This window comes from Eumetopias jubatus, unplaced genomic scaffold (assembly GCF_037043125.1).
Source record: "Eumetopias jubatus isolate StellerSeaLion01/CBP00866 unplaced genomic scaffold, mEumJub1_p1.0 scaffold_5, whole genome shotgun sequence".
In the NCBI taxonomy this organism is placed as follows: Eukaryota; Metazoa; Chordata; class Mammalia; order Carnivora; family Otariidae; genus Eumetopias; species Eumetopias jubatus.
The window spans coordinates 67,736,470-67,756,776 of NW_028274811.1; the positions used below are offsets into that span (position 1 = coordinate 67,736,470).

A 20,307-nucleotide genomic window follows, 5' to 3' on the forward strand; every position below is an offset into this window, starting at 1 on the left:
TGTGTGCCCACACACAGCATGAAGCTAAGAATTTTGAAAGGATCTTCAGAATTATTTCTGGATAGATATATTTCTGCATAGCTATTTTTATCTTTTTTTCCTCCAGAAGGAAATAGTTCAATTTCGTAATTTAGACCCCAGAAAAGTTAGGTTGTTTTATTGTGGTATGTCTGCAAACTGAACGACGGCTTCTAATAGAAAACAAATTCCTTCCCCTAATCATAACAAATAATTTCTAATAATTTATTATATTTTTCTCTAGTAGAAGTAAAAACTCTCATATTTGTAGGAACTCAGTTGTGGAAAGCTCTAAATTTCCCTTCTTCTAATGTTGAGCAGCAAGTACTTTGATCTCCGTAGCCAGACATCAGGTGCAGAGAGTTCAGAACTATAAATTTGCTGCACCTCCTATCAGTAAAAGTAGGGCTCTCACGGTCATCCCTCCTCAAACCACAGTTCATCTTTGCTAAATCTTCAGAGTGCAAAATAGGTGTGGGTCAGAACAGAGTCAAACAAACATCAGTGGTTCAGAAATGATATCCTTTCCCCAGTAGCAATATACATTGTGAGTATGTGACTGGAATATTTAAAACACCTGTTCACTTGGAACCAAGCCAAATGTATAATGCGTTAGCATGTGCTTGGCTCATTTCCAAGAGCATGTATCCTTACTGCCATCAAAATACTGAGGGAGCTAGGGCAAAGATACAAGTTAGAAGCAATGTAAGATAGATATATTTTATCATTAACAATATCATCACACTGACACTGTTGGCTGGCTAGTATTTTAATAAAAGTCAATTATTTGTTTTTGTGTCAGAGAAGAAACTGGCAATGTAGGAACACTCCTGTCTTAGCTTTTCTAATTACTTTCATTGTCTTAAAATCTTAATCAACCTCCCCCTCCCTCCTTCCCTTCCTCTCTTTCCCTAACCCTCCCTTTCATTGTCTAACTGTGCTCTTCCCTGGATACATAGTAGTCCAAAGGGAACACCAGGGAATAAATTATATCCTAACTATATATCAGAGTTCACCAACAGAACTTGGGCAAGCCTCTCTGACAAAGTTCTGCCAATTTTTTTTTAATCAATTCTGTTTTGACTTAATAGAATCCAAGTTTTTACTTTTCTCTACCTTTTCCTTAGTTCTAAAATCTGTATAGGGAATCTTATCTCTAAAGAATTTCATAACCTCATTATGCAAGAAATAGTTACACATATATGTAACAATTTCTAAAATGTGACATTTTGTTTTAACATAATCAGAAAATACTCTGAAGATTTCAATGTCCAAGGTGTGTGTGTGTGTGTGTGTGTGTGTGTGTGTGTGTGTGTGTGTGTGTGTGTGTGAAAGTAAAAAGTTAGAAATTTTGCCTAAATCTACACTTGCAGGAAGGAGAAGCAGGAAAGGAAAGAACATGTTTATGATCATCATGTTTTCAACATGTGGTAATGGATATATATGTACACGGTATAACTTGATTCTTACAAAAAGACCAAAAGTGAGATTTACCATCACTATTTTACTGCTTAGAAAGCAGAGATTTGGTGAAGGTTTAGAAACTTGCCCCAAAGCATAGAATTTATGAATGTTGTAGAAACCAGGTTTGTTGGAGTCTAAACTTGTCTGTCCCTTTTCCTATACCACATTGTCTTCCAATGAAAAGGCTGGGCTTTTAGATTATAAACCTGAAAGTGTGAGGGTAGTTTTTACATTTGGAAGTATTGTATCCAGAATCCTGACCATTTACATGGTCACTGAAAATGCACATAACTCCTTAGGAACTTCTGAATTTATAGATTTTGATTTCTTCTTCAATGTAATCTAAAGAATATTATATAGTTTAAATATACCCTGAGTTCTCCATAATTTGCTCCTTTAACATACTGTATATGACAAATAGTCCTTAGCCAGAGAAATGCATGTGCATATTATCAGTGCACTGAAATTGTATGCATACTTCAAAAACAACTTGTTCTATATTATGATTATACAATAATTATATTATGATTATTATATAATCATAATTATATTATGATTATCATAGATGTCTATAGAATGATGTAAATGGTTTAAAATATATAAGTATAATGAAAGGCTTCAGGATTTTTAGCATGCACACATATACATATGTTACTATAAAAATTAAAATAACTTGGCATTTCCACTTTTTACAACTAAATTGCTTCCCTCTAGAGATAGTTATATTTCCCGGAATTTTCCTCAAGCATTGATTGTCATTATGCTATTCTATGGCTTGAGGCCATCCAGTATCTTTCTCATACCTACTGTATTGCATCTAATTCCACACCAAACATTTAGAGCATTTGATTTGCCTGTCCCCCTCTTCTCCATTTACCTTGCCATCTTTCTTATAATTCCTACTGTATGTGAACATTCTTGTCATACCAAGCTACTTATTTTCATGCCCTTGGATCATTTCTTCTTGTGGATCTTTGCATAATTGGTCTTTTTTTTTTAAAGATTTTATTTATTATTTGAAAGAGAGTGAGAATGAGAGAGATCACAGAGGCAGAGAGAGAAGCAGGCTCCCTGCTGAGCAGGGAGACCCATGCAGGCCTTGATCCCAGGACCCTGAGACGATAACCTGAGCTGAAGGCAAACGCTTAAAGGACTGAGCCACCCAGGCGCACCCATAATTGGTCTTTTGAAAGATTTGCCCACATCCTCTTCATCAATTTATATCCATATTTCTGATCTTCATTTGTTTGAGACTAAAAATGTCTACACATCACTCACCTCTCCTGACTTTTTAAAAAGATTTTATTTATTTGAGAGAGAGAGAGAGAGCAGGGGAAGGAGCAGAGGGGGAGGGAATGAGAATCTAAAGCAGACTCTGGGCTCAATCCCACCACTGTGACATGATGACCTGAGCCGAAACCAAGAGTCGGACGCTCAACTGACTGAGCCACCCAGGCGCCCATCTCCTGACTTTTTAAATTCTTCTTCCTAGAGATTGTTACTTGATTTCAAACATCGGGGCATCATTGTCATCATCACAGTCATCTCCAAGAACCTATGTGCCAGACCTCATTCCAAGCATTTTATAAATGTTCAATAATTTAATTCTCATAATAACTAGATACTAGGTGCTATTATTAACCCCATTTACAAACAACGTAAGAAACAGACAATCTAAGTAACTTGTCTGGGAAAGTACAACCAGTCAGCAGGGGAGATAGGATAAAAACTTATGCAGTCTAGTTCCAGGCTGATGTTCTCACTGCTATTCTGCCTCCCCCAAAATATCTTACAGTCCCTCTTATGGTGTTTTGTCCAGTCGATTTGCATGTATATTTTTTATCTTAGCTAGACTGTTAAATTTTGTGATGTCATTGACCGTATCTTCCAAACTTCTATCTCTCCTAGCATCATTGTGAAGTCCTCTATATCCTTGGAATCTAATGAATATTGCTAGAATAAAAATATCCACAGATAAAAGTGGAAGTAAATTTATAAAATATACACATGGGCAGGTTACTTTTAAATCTGAAGATAAAAATGGAATCAAACTCTTGCATGCTTTAATTAATAATTCACAAAATAAATTTAATGACATTTGCTATTGCTAATGAAATGGCCTTATTAATTTCCTTGTTACCATATTTAATAGTTTTTAGCTGTCCTTATAAACATTTGATGCATAAAATAAACATCCCTTCTCTTGTTTAAACCAATCTGCTGACATTATTTTGGCTTCTATTATAGATAAATAATACTGTAAACATTTCAAATCCCCAATGATTAGGAGGTAGTCAAATCAATATTGGCTACATAATACATAAAGGATGGATGCAAATTTTATACCAAAGAAATTAATTATTAATTTATATCTGTTTACTGTAACAAAAATTCATTGTCAGCTTTTTCTGAAGTTTAACGCTTGAGCCAAAATCAATAAATTATATATGAAAATATCATCATTTAACATTAAAATAAAGCTAAAACAATCATATTATTTAATGTTTATGAATGCTATACAATCCGTTATATGTAGTGAACCATGCACTATTCTCTGTACATGATAGTCTAGCACAATTATTACATTTCATATCACTATTATATCTAGCAATATTAAAATGATTTTTTAGCAATTAAAAATAGCAAATATTTTCCATATTACAAAGGTTTTGCTGAGGAGTCAGAAATGAATATATCAGAGGTAATTATTTCCAAAACTGAATTTATCCTGCATAGCACAAATGACTCAACAATGAAAATTTTGTTTAGAAAGTGTGCAAATAAAAGGCTTTGTCCCTGGAACGTAGCTCTAAGTGGTTCACTATCTAGGTTGAAAATGTCTATGCAGGGTTGTATGTCCTATTTTTCCGTGCCTGCACTAAAGATACAATATGGGAATTCAGCCTGGTAATTACTAATACACCACACAGACACAATTACACCCTGTATGCTGCATGAAGGAATCACTTGTGGTCTGCATCTATTACAAAGAGCAGTAGGGGGCCACCATGCAAGACGACAAAATGCTTTACAAGATGGAAGGAGACCAGAAGAGTCGATGTACACAGATACAAGGACCTTGATTCTTCTAGCAATGATTTAAGGCTCTTTCCATCAATTATCGTCCTTTGTCTCAAGAGTCTTATCACTAGCATCATTACAGGAACTGAACATAACAATGCTTAGACCCCTATAACCCCATGAACTGTGCTGACATTTCCACACCCTGTTGCTATGTTTGACCTGATTATTCGGATTACTTAAGTAAAACAAAACAAAACAAAAAAGCATTACCACTGCAAAACTGGCCTATGTATTTTTTTTTAATGACTTAGTCAAAATTCCATTTCTCTAAACTCCAGGCCATCCGACTCTTGAAATGTTATTTTTGAAGGTAGTTTCTACTCCAATTAAAAAATCAAAAGAGAAAATCTGCCTGGCTGAAAATTCTAATTGTAAGAAAGAGACTAAATATTGGTATTCCTTTGATATAAAGGAATATACACTTAAGAGAATTTCTGTATCTAAGGGAGTTAAACTAAGTCAGCTGTTCTCTTTAGCTACATGAGTCACAGGAATAACTTTCTGTGAAACTTTAAAGTTTTGAGTTTAATTGCAAGCAGTAAGCAGTTTTTATTGTAACAGTTTTCTCCTAAGTATTACATGATGTACATTATTTTACAATACTTTCATTTAAGATGCTTTTTTAAAATATATCTTACAATTATGAATTTTTAAGACCTTAGGAAAGTTAGTTATGGCAGTTTGTCAGGTTCTGTGAAACAAAGCCTTGTCTTTCAGAAAATGTTTACAACCTATGAGAAAAAAAAATGTATCCTGGGGCTAAAATGTTTATTGGCACCTAGAAGTCTGAAGAGAGAGTCAGGCCTGTGGTTTTTTGAGGGCACTTTATCATCGCCCGCATTCTCAAAGGTTTCTCTGAATGAATAGAACTGGATTACTCAGCCTTCTATTCCACGCCTATTCCTCTCCATTTTCCTTGGCACGACCGAGAGCCAGGCTATTTTTAGTTAGGCAGTTTTCTATTTTTAGACAACTACCAGTTAGAAGACATTTGTTAGGAAAAAATTTAAACACACACACACACACACACACACACACACACACACACACACACACAGAGGGAGGAGGGAAAGAAGCTTCCCTTCACATATTGTAAAGCAGCCTTCAACCTGTAACTCCAGGCATTTCAGCTGCTTTCAATCTTGGAAAAATAAAGAAAAATTCAGAGTTCAGGGTTTTAAAAATAAACCTACCCTCTGGCAAACAGACCAAAATACAACAAGCTGTTACTATGTGAAACAGTGACTACAAAAACAAAGAACATTCTCCAATGATTAAACTGCGAGAAAAGTTGTAGAACGATTAGGTTATAAGAATGTTACACAGGCATGTAACAATTTTCCAGTCTCTCAGCCAGATGTATCATGTTTTAGAATTCATGGCGGGGGGGAACCTCATCTGTAAAGTTAAACCAAGGATGTGGGATGTAATCTTAAGGTTTCCATTCTTAGCACCAGAGAACCTTTTATCAAACCGAAAGGCAATCGTATTCACTGCATTTTCCTAACATTTGTATTCTACAGATTTTCTCTAAAAATTATAACCACATGTTTACAGAGAAACCATATATTAAAAAAATCCAGTGCCAACCAGAAACCAAAATAAAGCCTGCTACACAGTATACATATACACATAAATGTGTGTGTGTATATATATGTGTGTGTGTATGCATTTATAAGTCTATACACTATTACCTTTATTAGTTTCGCTTTTATTTTAATTGGGAATAAATGACTTGCAGATTGGTTTAGCCTATTAACTTATCTACTTATCTATAACCACTATGAGATGTTTTCAGGTGCTCACAGTTGCAATTACTTTCTTTTGCCTCAGATACCACACTGTACTCTATGTCTTTTGGTTCAGACTGCTGGGTAGGATTGTCACAGATACATTACCAATAAAATGTTTGGCACGTGGTCTTCATGTTCATCAATATCTGCTGAATGAAAGAACAAATCCTGTGTATGTTTTGTCCACACTGGACTATTGGCCCTTGAGAGTGCTGGACACATCATCATCATTGTCATATTTCCCACTCACCTTGCACATAGAGAATATTTTACAAATGCTTGGGGAAAAGGAAATTCACTGGCCTTTGTTCTATAAATTTATATAAAATACCATTATTTATATAAGAATGGTATACTTATATACTTATTAATATAAAATGTTATAGATTTATTCCCAAATTAAGAATTTGCTTCTTCTCTCTCCTTTGGTTAAACAACTTTTATTACCTAAACTTTTCCCTTGATGTTGAAAATAAAACACCTTATATAACTTAACAGTTTACAATGGATTCTGACATCTTTTATAGCCTCTAATCATCACAACAGCCTGTGAGGAAGTCTGGGTCAGGGTTGACAATACTGACTCAGAGCAGGAACCTGAAGTCAAGATGGCTAAATAACTTGCCCCAGGTTAGAGAACTAGTGTGTGATGTTGCTGTAACTAGAACTTAATTTCTCTCCAAATCTGTGGGGCTTTTGAAGTTTTATTTCCTAAATGTAAAATCTAAAAGGTGAACTCTCACGATAATGCTTCAATCACATTCTTCAGGAAAATCACTCTGCAGCTTTCTTCCCCTCCACCCCATGGTGTTCATTCAGAACCACCACACTTTAAGGAGAGCCCAGTCATCAAGCCTGGATGAAGATAAAATTCTCACATTTCCAATGAGGAAAAATCAGAAGAAACCGTGTGCATATGTGCTCTTTCCTTCCTCGTGGGAAAGTCCAGAATTGATCTAGCTTGTTTCTCTTTCCCTACGAGTCTTCTTTCCCATCCCTTCCTCCATTTTCTCTTATTCCTTAGGGCAATCCCAGCCTTGGTGTTCCCACTCACCTCACTCCACAAAATCACATTTATCTTAACGAATGTTCTACTGCTGGGAATAAACACTGACTGAGTGGCTCAGCTTTCCTGTTTGGGTTTCTGTGCCCTGACCCAGACCCTGATATTCAATGGGCATGGAGTAAACGTCTGCTCAAGAACAGAAGATGAAATGGCTGCATGCATCCTCTCTGGTTGACAGGCCCTTTATTAGGTGTATCCACCAACCATCATGCAATTACTTCATGAACAAGAGCACTGGATTCGCCAGTTTCATCCCTTACAGCAGTGCTGCCCAGGGGAAGGTTTCTAGGGTGATGAGTATTTCTATACCTGTCCTGACCAATATGGGATCCACCAATCATATGTGGCAATCAAGTACTTGAAATGTGGCTAGTGAGACTAGGAGCTGAACTTTTATTTATTTTTTAAAGATTTAATTAACTAATTTATTTTAGAGAGTGAGAGAGAGAGAGAGTGCTAACACTAGTTGGGGGAGCAACATAAGGGGAGGGAGAGGGAGGGGGGAAAGAATCTTGAGCAGACTCCTCACTGAGCTTGGATCCCAACACAGGGCTTGATCTCACCACCCTGAGATCATGACCTGAGTGGAAACCACGAGTCAGACACTCAACTGACTGAACCACCCAGGGGCACCTAGGAGCTGAACTTTTAAATTTTATTTCATTTCAATTAACTAAAATTAAAAAGCTACATGTCGTTAGTGGCTACCTTACTGATTAATGCAGATTTATACCATTTCATTCTGAAATCTGGTTATATTATCCAAAGAGAATTCACATGACAGAAATGATTGGGTTTGTGATTGTCAGGCCATAGGTACTAAATATATCACTTATTTACATGTGTGTATAGTAACTCTGAAAGGAGTCTGGTTTCTGGAACCACAGAGAGTTTTTTACTAGTAAGTAGCTCATTCTCAGGGTAACTCTGACCTTACTTTTTCCTCTCTGAAATGGTTTTCTTGAGGTTACACTAATGGCATTTGTTTATGACTAAGGAGTCATTTGCATGCAATTTTGAAAAATAAATTATCTAATTCAGAAATTCTAGAATAAAAGATACTATCACCAATTCACATATATCAGTTTATTTTGTAATCATGCTTTCTCAGATGTGAGAAAAAACCCCAAATACCCATTGTATAGTTTACTGTTTACAGTGTTTCTTATCCTAAAACAGTAGCTCTAAATAGTTACTGAGTTTATTTACTAAAACATAAAGATAAGAGATTTAATTGATATGAAGAGGCTTTCAGAATCTAATTAACCTCCCAGCTAGTCATTAACTCTATGACCTTTAGAAATAATTGACAGGAAATTTTTTTTCCTTATAAAGAGACTTCCATCGGGTGGCTAAATTTCAGGGTAACAGAGACTACAGTAAATGCCATTGAGACATGACTGGATAATATGCAAAAGAGCTATTAGTAAAATGAGATATATTTCCAATAACAATCTATCCACCCAATCTGTTGTACACATTTGCAGCACTTGCCTAATTAGAGTCCTTTCAGTGATCAAGTCTGAAGTCTTTTCCCACAATGTTCTATGAATTATTTGCCTGTGAGGATAAGGAGGAAAGCACGGCCGCCACTATTCTCTGCACCCAAAGCACACACACAAACCAATCACATCCCATGTGCCCACCTGCCATCTGCTTTCAGACTCAGAATCTTCCTCAACACGTGTTCCAGCCACTACCAACTGACAGGCACTCACAAGGGCAGGGACCAGGCCAGGAGATGCAGTGCCCATGACACGCAGCGCCTCTCAACCAATGACAGGCCTTTTACATCATACTTCCGAAAACCTAAAACACACTTGCTTTCAAGAATTCGTTTTTCGTTTCACCAAATATCACTTAAAAAAAAAATCTGCTTTATGGTATGATTTTAGACCTCAGTAAAACTACAAAGAAGAAATGTTTAAAAATGTACTTTCAAACTCCATGCTGTAGAAAACAGATGTTTGGAAAGCGAAGTCTAGATCTTTGTTGCTCAAAGCTTAGTCCACCAATTAGCAGCATCAGCATCACCAGAAACACAGACCTTTGGCCCTGCCCCCTACCAGTGAGTCCAAATCAGCCTTTAAGCAAATGATTCAGACTGGACTAGAGGCAGGCATTTCATCTGAGACCCACTGATCCCTCTTGTCAGATCCTGGCTAAAGTACCGACAGGTCGCTTCTCTCTTTCGCCGGAATCAACGTATGTTGGTCTTTTACTTTTCACCATTACTATAGGTAGTATTTCTATGTGGTCTGCTGTGCCTATTTTTTTTCTTACACAGCAACAACTTTATTCATATCAGGTTCACTTGAAAGATTCTCACCTTTTTTATTATTAGAACATATCTGCCTTCAACAACGAAAACTTGGTAAAGTTTAATTTTATTTATGCTATAATGCGCATCAGTAAGTTCTTTTTATATATACATATGTATATAAACACACATATATATACAAATATATATGTGTGTGCATGTGTGTGTATATATACATATGTAAAATATTTGTTGAATGTCTACAATGTGCCATTCATTGAGATGGCTGTTAGAGTTAACAGAGATAAACAAAGCATCATTATGTCTTTCAGGGAAGGGAAACAGACTTACAATAATAACTTCTTAAAAATTCAGTGAGGTAACTGAAATAATAAATATCATTTGATTAAAAGACTTATCATCTTTTATTCCGACTCTAGGCAGGACTCTGGAGTTGTTTCTAAAACTTCATTTTTGGATATTCCATGGTGATATATTCAGTAACGAATCCTGAGGAAGTAAGGATGTTCTATTCTTTGATATCTGATTTGATACTTATAAAGCCAAACAATGCTACACTTACTGAGGTGCTATCAATCACTAGAATGATTTAAATATGTTGTCCCACAGCAAATTCCATATGCCAAGAAATCTGTAAATATCACTAAAAAGTGACTATTATGATCCAGGCTAAATATTTTTCCCCTTTCACTTTCAGATACCGGGGAGAAAAAAAAACCCCAAACATGAGAACTTTGGTTTGTTCCAGTTCAAGAATGATCATGTAAAATAATGATGATAAAGTGGTGGTGATTAATAATGACAAAGAGATTACATTAGTGAGAAAAAGGCTGTATTTTGAAACCTATTGTCTTTTCTACTATTAAATAATTTTCTGCCGACTCTGTGTTAGTACTAATGCCTATATGCTATTAGAGCTGTGCAGTAACAGATGAGAGGAAATTCCGTTTTATTGCCTTGTGCATATAACTTAAGTAACTAACATGCACTTTATTTGTTCAACAATGATGTTCTTAATGAGATGTGAAGCAGCTTTTCATGTTTACAAAGTGCATGTAAATTAAGCAAAAAAACTTATTTTTATAAAGAAATGAATCTGCCAATTTGATATATAAAAATCCACTTGGTAGTTATGACAAATATGAATACATTTTTAGGCCCATTTCTTCTCTTAGACTTTGGGGAATAAATATAAATATAAATGTGATTTATAGGAACTATAAAGTTATATAAACAAAAATGAACATTACAATTTAGTAGAAATTTGCAAAACCTTGTTTTTACAAAATCATTTTTTCCCCCTTTTCCTTGGAAGCCTCAACACCGAAGGTTTAAATCCTTTATGGGATATACTAATCCCTTCTTCATTCTTCACTACTATCTATTGAAAAGCAATTATATACTTGGTTTAACAGAGGACAGGAGAGAGCTACTGAGCTACTTGCAGTAAGAACTATTTTAATTATATTTTACAGTAACCTAAGAAGAATTTTTAATGTACTTCAAGAATATTATTTCTCTAAGTTCCTTCATAAAGAAAAAACCTGCTTTTCTGAAGAAATGTAATTACTAACTATAAAGTTAAATACCGGTTCATGTTGCCTCAAGTAAATTTAAAATAGTAACAAGAAAGGTCTACCCCCTTTCCGTTCACAAGCTTCACATTTAAAAAACAGCACACATTGCCTTGCTCCCTGTCAGTCTGGACAATTTGCAAGTGCTTTCTGACCAGGTAGTAAGTTTACCAATTGACTCTGTGGTTATTGGTTTAGGGGTAAAATATGTTTTTAGTTTTACACTGAGTGTTTAGCTACAAACTGGTGTCTCTCATAGTGAACATTTATGCTCTGGACTCTAAAACCTCATGGTTACACGGTTCACTTCTGAAATGCACTCCTCAAATTTTATATTGAAGAACTAATCTTGGTGTTCATTTGAGAACACAATTAGCTTAAATGCCTTTCTTTTCACTTTTTAATCTAGACCAGGGCGGCTGCATGGAACTTTCTGTGATGATCAACACATTTTACATCTTCCCTGTCCCATTTGGCAGTCACTAGTTGCATGTGGCTACTGAGCTCTTGAAACGTGGCTAGTGCAAATGGGGAACTGAACTGGACATCTTATCTAATTTTATTTTATTTTTTTTAATTTTTTAAAGATTTTATTTATTTATTTGACAGAGAGAGAGATAGCGAGAGCAGGAACACAAGCAGGGGGAGTGGGAGAGGGAGAAGCAGGCTTCCCAGAGAGAAGAGAGCCCAATGTGGGGCTCGATCCCAGGACCCTGGGATCATGACCTGAGCCGAAGGCAGATGCTTAATGACTGAGCCACCCAGGTGCCCCCATCTTATCTAATTTTAATTCATTTAAATGCAATGGTCATATATTAGCTAGTGGTTACTGTATTAGCATAGATCTGGATTTAGTTTCTTGATTATGCTTTGATAAAAGTTGCCAAATTTTAATGAAGTTTCATTGGAGCTATAAAAGCATTTTTCATACTTTAAGTTTGTAACATCATGCTATATGATAGTTACTCGGACATAACCTGTTATATCTGCTCCTCTTTATTTATTCTACAAATATATTCTGAGGGCCTAATATTCTCTAGGCCTCACATGAAGTTCTGGAGATATAGTGGTAAACAAAATGTGCATAGTCCCTTCCCTCCAGGAGGTTAAAATCTACTGTGGAACAGGCAACTGGGTAACATGGTGCTTTGATGAAGAAAATACAGTTCTAACTCTAATATAGAAAAAAAAACACTACCATGAGGTAAACAGGACAGTTCAAGGATGGCTTTCCAAAAGTATAAATTGGGATCTGCCTTGAATAAAGGATAAATAAAAGCCAAGCAAAGGCCTAGTAAGGAGTGTTAAAGACAAAACAAATCAGGTTTGGAGAAGCTGAGGAAAACAAACATGTTTTGGTGGCTTAAATATAGGATGGCAGTGGTGGGGGGAGGGAAATAGCAAAGGGGGAGGCTGGAGAGTAAGATAAAAACAGGGGCCAGATCATGCATGGCCTTGTGAACAATCTTAAGGAGCAAGAGTCCTTGAGGGCCTTGTTTATGTTTGTATCTCTAGGCATTCCAAGGCACATACAACATGGTAGGAATTCAACCAATCTTTGTTCAGTGAATGCATAAAGAAATAAAAATACAACAAATAACCAAACAGGTAAGTGAAAGTGCTTTTAGTCTTAAGTACCCATGATGGGTATTAAGAAGGGCACCTATTATGACGAGCACCAGATGTTATATGTAAGTGATGAATCACTAAATTCTACTCTTGAAACTAAAATTATACTATATGTTAACAAACTGGAATTTAAATAAAAACTTGAAATGAAAAAAAAGAAGCCCATGGAAAGAGCCACATGCTACCTCATTGCAAAAAAAAAGTACCCATATGCAATATATATCTATAAAGCATGCATAAAAATAATGTTCTCTCTCTCTCTCTCTCTATATATATATATATATATATATTTTTTTTTTTTTTTTTTTTAGTAGGCTTCATGCCCAGCATGGAGCTCAATGCGAGGCCCCAACTCACAACCCCAAGATCAAGACCTGAGCTGAGACCAAGAGTCAGATGCTCAACTGACTGAGCCATTCAGGTGCCCCTTATATATCTATATTTTGTAAGTATAAAATTGGGACCTACTTAATTAGTTTAGATAAAATGAAAGCTCAAGTAAAATAAACATATTTTCATATTTTACATCTATTCCCAAATTTTATAATACAGGGTTTGTAAAAAAGTCCATTTCCACTATTTGCTGCATTTGGTTTTCAACTAAAATTACATTCCTCAATTTTCACCAAACTATGCAAAAGTAGTTAGCTTACTGATAACCTCCAGGAGCATTTGGAAACAAAATTTATAAGCTATTTCAACGTCTTTCCAGTTCTAATTCAGGCCTTAATTATTACTGTGCAAGGAAACATTTTGGTGGAACAACTGTTCTTAGAATTCTTTAAATCCAAACAATATTCAGATGACAGAAAATAAAATTTCATGTAAATATCATCTTTCTCTCCCTCTCTCTCACAGACACACACACACACACACACTTCTTGCCCATTTGTGCATCTTAAAAAAAAGTAATCCTTCACTGAGACAATTGATATTCAAAGATTTCTTCTGCAGGAGTTATGTCCATCTTTTTAATTTCCTAGGGAGTAGCAGTGGGCCCTGTGTTCTATTCCCTTCCACGCTTAGTCACTTGACTACTGGTCCAGACTGGATAAGCAGCTCAACAGAATCACTGAATCATTGAGGGGTGACAGCTTCCCTCCCGGCCAGGTGCTCAGCTACACTCTTATATAGGCTTTGTGGTTAGAAAACATGTGTTGGATATAGAGGTAACCTGTCTGGGACTTCTGTCACTCCAAGGCCCCCTGCAATGATCTGGTGATCAATGACCTGTTTGAATGACTTTTGTTCAGTTGTTTAGCTTATATCTTCCTTTCAGTAGCTTGTATTACATTAATGAGGTTATTGCTCCTTTACCCTCCAACTGTTCCCAAGCTGATTTTCATATATGTTCTACGTCCTTAACAAGAATGCCTGTCTTTTGCTGTTTCAGAATCCCTTGTATACAGTGCTGACTGTAAGCTGACACTTGCAAAGTCACTGTTAAGAGAAGGATGGCCTGTAAGCATGCCCTGTGAGCCTTGCATTCTTCAGGTCATCTTGAAGTGCTCAACACTACATCTTCTTCCAGGAATAGAGCCCAACATCAACTGTGAGGGTAGGAAGGCAGAAAGGAACCAGGACTGGAGCTAAGACCAGCTGGAGGAGATGAAGGGGACAGTTCTCTTAATATCATCAGAATCCCTACTGAATTTCAACAGCTTCATAAGCCAGCATTTTGAGTAAATATCCAGTATACTTGTCACATAGTTAAATAAAACAGACTTTCTTCAAAGGAAGCGCTTTTAATACAGTAACTGTTTTTGTTTTTTTAAAGCAATGGATTAAAAATTTAACACATTTACTAAATCTGGCATATTTATATATTGTATCTAAACAGATATTCAAGCTGCATTATAATATAATAATAAAAAAACCTATCTCAGTCTGTCTATTAAGTCTTTGTCTTTGTGCCATTGTAACAGTAGTGCTAATTATCAAGCAAAGACATGATAATTACGTAGAGCTTTTTTGCTAAAAGAAGGAATCTTTTTCAACACCCACGTGCTGCACAATTTCCTATGACCCCGTAACACTACTCTGGTATGGCCCAGAAATTTGTATTTTGGTCTAAATGCTGGGAATCATATTATTTCTCTCTCTGTGCCAACCTTTTTTTCTTGTGAGTAAACTGTTTTTGGAAGGTTAAGGGAGAGGGGTAATGGTCCAAATGGGAAATATAAAACTAATGACCCTTCATGAAACATATTATGCTCCTCATTAAACTTAGTTAAATGTATTCCATTAAATTAAAATAAATAGGATTTAAAATTTTACCCAGGAGTAGTAAACTACCTTAACTCTCAATTTTGTGTTAGATTCATTCTAAGGATGGATTCCTCAAATCCCTGATGTATCCCAGGTTCTTAATCTCCAACACAATTTATGTCTTTTTTTTTTTTTTTTTTTTTAGAGGAGGGGAGGGGCGATGGGAGAGGGAGAGAGAGAATCAAGCAGGCTTCATGCCTGGCACAGAGCCTGATGCAGGGCTCGATCTTAAAATCCTGAAAACATGACCTGAGATTAGATCAAGAGTCCGATGCTTAACTGACTGAGTCACCCAGGCACCCCCAGTACAATTTATGTCTCAGTGCTGCAGAGGTTTTCAAAATTAGCATATGCAAGAATTACTTGGGAAACTTGTTACAAATGCAGTTTTCCATCCAGATTCCCTCTTCTCCACCAAGTATTTCAAGCATAGTGATTTCAATGAGCTGCACTTTGAAAAATACTCTATGTGGGGGTGATAAATTTATTAAGCTTAGGGATCCCGCTTTACTTCCTCCCCATTTATCTGTTATTACTAAAGTGGAAAAGCCAAGTAGGTGAAGAATGTGTGATTCAGGTAGTTGAGCAGGACCGACTTAGAACATTTTCATCCAAAGAATCAAGCCATCCCTAGGTTTGGTCTAGGAGCCCCAGACTGTCTGTTTGAGAGGTTCAGAGCTTTCATTTACTGATATCAAATGCAAGACAATGGAGCTGCTGCTTTACTCTCTTTTAAAAGTATTGCTTTTTAAAGAATTGTGTTGCAAAGGACTTTCAAATCCAATGCCTTCATTTTTAAGATGAGGACACTTCAGCCCAGAGAAGTAGCTAACTTGTAACATAGTAAGAATGTGCAAGACAAGGTTTCAAATGCAAGCCCTCTGACTTGCAACCCAGTGCTCTTCTCATGGCCTTTAAAGAAGTCTGGCTCAGATATCCATCTGTCCAAGAATATGAAAGTCTTGAGAATGTGAAGTTCTCAGTCACCTTTAAATCACACAGTATATTCCTGACTAAAGCTCTCAGAAAATGAATTTTCTAGATTTTTAAGCTCCTTTAAGAAAGCAAATTTTAAAAGTCAACACATTTTTCAACTACTTTGCTATGGTTCTACAGCATTTCACATCATGTTAAGGACTGGAGCAGTTTAGGTCTAATGACAAATTCCAACTCAGCTCTGTGTTACTCTGAAATGTTTGTTGTAATGGTTTTGGTAATGAGATGGAGTCTTGAGTTCAGAGTTGTTTTGCATTTGAGGCTTAGGTTAAATGTGTGTGAGGGCACATGCACACAAACTCACACACAAACACACACACAAAAGCACCTATGAGATTTGACAACTAGTTCTGTTCATATTCGTGTTTGTTTATGTATTTTCACAGTTATATGTATACATGGATAAAATATCATCTGAAATACAGAGTAGGTTAAGTTTTATAAATGACCTTAAATTTCAAAATCAAGGTACACAATTAAAATCATGCCAATAAAAAACTAAAGTGATGTTCAGTAATACAGATCTGCAAGTATTTTAAATATATACCACATTAAGTTTACTTATTCACTTTTGTTTTCTGAAATTATTTGGTTGGCCTTGTTAGGCAAAAAAAAAACCCCGATCAGCTCAATACTTTTATTATTTTATTTTATTTATTTATTAAGTAGGCTCCATACTCAGCATGGAGCACAACATGGGGCTTGAGCTCAACGATCCTGAGATCAAGACCTGAACTGAGATCAAGAGTCGAATGCTTAACTGACTGAGCCACCCAGGCACCCCAGCTCAATACTTTAAAAAAAACTTCCAAATAAAGGCAAAGAGATGAGATTCAGTTTTAGGCAATTATAACAGGTAAAAAGAAGATGAAAGTCAGAGGTTGATTAATTTGGTAAGGATTAGTGCTAGATTTTTTCATAATATGTAACAGTCTAAGGTAATGTCAAGAATAACCTGTACTCTGGCAAACTGACTCTGAATACATAGTTTTGAAACATTTATTAATTTTCTCTTAATTCTGGGAAAGCAATCATAATCATAATCTAGGTAACCATGAGGAGCTAGACAGGTGAGGGAAATAGATAGGAATAGTCCTCATTGCACGTCTTTTTTAGTTTAGTATTCACTATTTATGAAGGGTACTATAAGGCAATAACATTTAAATAGGATACGTGCAGGAAGTGTTTAAAACTGTATGGCAATGCTACTTATGGTAATGAATCAAAAACATTTTTGAGTTTTAATGTGATGCTTATTTATTTCTGGCACAATAAAATGTTTTAAATCTAACTTTGATAAAACACCAAGCTAACATTTAGAAATTCATTTTCATCAGATTTCAGATTCCATGTATATTAACAATGCTACACTAAACAATATAATTGGGGGAAAAACATGTCTAGCAGAGTAATTGTCTTTTACCCTTTCAGTAAGAATGCATTAGGAAGAATGAATTAGAAAGAGACAAAGTGAAAAACCGAAGGATAAGGCTGGGGTGAGTTCATTTTTAAATATTTTTTTTTCTTTGACAATGCTGCGACACTAGTCTATACCTAAGAGAAATCATCAAAAGTAAGTAAAGCCCTGTGTTGGCCACAGTTCCCAAGTCTCGTTCCTGATACAGCCGAGGGCAATGATGACTCATGGAGGATGAGGTCAATACGTTGACACTCGTTCCTGATTTCTAGCAAGGACCAGATATACGTTGTCCCTATTACCATATCGCTCTGACTCGCTTTTTGCGGGGATTGAAAGGGTGGAGTAATGTTGGGGTGATAAACCAGGGGGGCATCTGTGGGGATAGGAACACCTTAGGAAAAGGAAGTGGGGTGTGTGTGTGTGTGTGTGTGTGTGTGTGTGTGTGTGTAAGGGGGGGGGTCCAACCACCCCGCTGCTCTGCCGGTTGGGGTTCGCCAACCACGTATGCGCTCTCACCTCCACGATGTCTGAGTTTGTCCGGCTCTCGTGCGGCTCATTGTACTCCGTGTACTTGAGCAGCACCTTGTCCATGTCGGTGCTCGCATACTGGAACAGCTTGTTGGTGCTGTTGAAGATGATCAGCGCGATCTCACAGTCACAGAGCACGCTCAGCTCGTATGCTTTCTTCATCAACCCAAATTTCCTCTTTGTAAATGTCACCTGGGGAAAAAAAAAGGCAGGTTTTTTTTTTAAAGGAAAAGAAAACAATTTTTTTTTTTTAAACAGTACTACTTCTTTTCCTTTGTGAAACAAAGTGTGTCATTGTCAGAGCCCTTGGGCACTAACACATTTGAAAAGAAAGCAAATAAATCTAAAACTAATTTCTGCTTAGAATTTGAAAAGTGTGATTTCTAGCTTGTTGCTGAATGTGAAACTGTAAATGCCAGATTTAATGTAGGGTATTTTAATGAAGGTGTTTTTTGGAGCAATTTAAGATTCGAGAAAATGAATTTCAGCATGGTTAACATCTTTTCCAATTATAAGTTTGGAGCTCATTTTTTGACCACGTGAAGACTGGACACGACATTATGAACATAGCATTTTAGATGTGTGTTCAGAAATTGTGTGTGTGTTCAAGTTTAAAAAAATGTTTAGTTTAATTGAAAACACTCGAAGGGATAAAACTGTGCTTTCAGACAGTGCTGTATTACGTTTTCTAGAAATACAGCATAAAGTTGGGAAGTAGTTTAGTCATAATACCGTTAGGGTTGTGTTTTCAATCTTTTGTGTATCTTTCTTCCTCTTGCAGGCCAGAAACTGTGTGGTTATCTTTGCCTTTTTCTTCTTTTAATCTAATCTATTACCAAGTCTCATAATTCCTTCCCTCGAAATGCTTCTCAGCTTCACACTTTCTTGTCTATTTCCCAGGCGGCTCTATCATTCCCATCCTTATCAGTTTCCTGTCCTAGATGATCTCCCTGTCTGAAATCATTCCCTTCTCAATTCATCCCCAATCTTCCAAAACTCACTCTTCACACTGCCTTTCTCCTGATGAGCCGTCTACAACAGCTCTGACTTTGAATACTTCCTACCTGGCAACGGAATGCAAATAAATTTGCAAATGCAAATAAAAATTTCACTATTCCCATTTTCATTCCTCTCTTGATTACACTTTAGTCTGTCTATCAAAAAACATGGATATTGTTAACTGTAAGCCTTTATATGGCCCAGCATTTCTCAGCAGGTGTTCCGTGGAATATCATTTCTATAAAATACTCTTTAGTACAAAAATTTCAATGGCCCAATACATTTGGGAAATGAGGCATGTTGATATATTAAAGGCGGGAAAATCTTTTAAATTTTGTTTAACCTCCACCCAAACCTATTGCTGACAAAATGTTTGTTTCTAAATTTATTTATTTAGAGGAGCACTTACTATCATTTTTCAAAGCTAGGTTTTTTGAGGCATATACTCTGGGAAATGCTAACTTAATTTAGCTGATTTTTAAAGGGACAACTTAAATTTTTTTCTCACCTTCAAATCTAACTCATCTTGTAGAGGCCAGGCCAGTTTTATTTAATACCTAGTTGTGTGTAATTCCCAAATCTAGATTCCCACTCCTCATCTTTTTTTTTGTCTCCGGACGCCCAAAGTGTGTCCACCAGTCCTATGTCTATCTGAACATCCTAGGAGTCTCTTAAATCTCCACAGCTTAAACTCATTATTTTCATCCTTGAATCTGCTGCCCCTCCTGGCTTGGCCATCTCACAATAAATTCAGTCACCCAAACTAGAGACCTCAGAGTGAACTTTGAATCCTACCCCATCCCACACACCTAAATAAATGTGTTGACAGGAACTGTGGGTGAGCAGACAGAAAACCTGACCTCCTGGTCTCCTCAATCCTCCACACGTTGTTAATACTAACTGTTTTACCTCTTACCCTTTATTTTTCCTTAATAGCACTTATCACATTTCATAATTTGTATATTTTGGTGTGTGATCATTTGTTTAATGTCCGTCTCTTCCTCTACCGTGCATGTTCCACGGGGCCATATGCCATTTTTATTTTGCTTACTGTTGTAGGCCCGGTGCTTGGAATAGCAGACACATATGGACACAAGGTAAAGATCTGGAGTATAAAAATGAAATAGGGAAAACTATTATGTGAAGTTTTTAGAAATATCAAATTGATGTATGTTATTTAAACATGT

The 20,307-nt window shown here is 36.3% G+C and overlaps 1 protein-coding gene across 12 annotated transcripts in view; it reads right to left on the bottom strand.

Moving 5' to 3' along the window:
- The window catches only part of MEF2C (myocyte enhancer factor 2C), a 150,311-nt gene that overhangs the window by 58,349 nt on the left and 71,655 nt on the right, over window positions 1-20,307 (bottom strand). For all 12 annotated transcript variants that reach the window (XM_028114507.2, XM_028114502.2, XM_088023384.1 and 9 more), the window contains exon 3: window positions 18,110-18,313. In XM_028114507.2, the coding sequence (XP_027970308.1) occupies window positions 18,110-18,313 (204 nt within the window). The remainder of the gene's footprint in view (window positions 1-18,109; window positions 18,314-20,307) is intronic.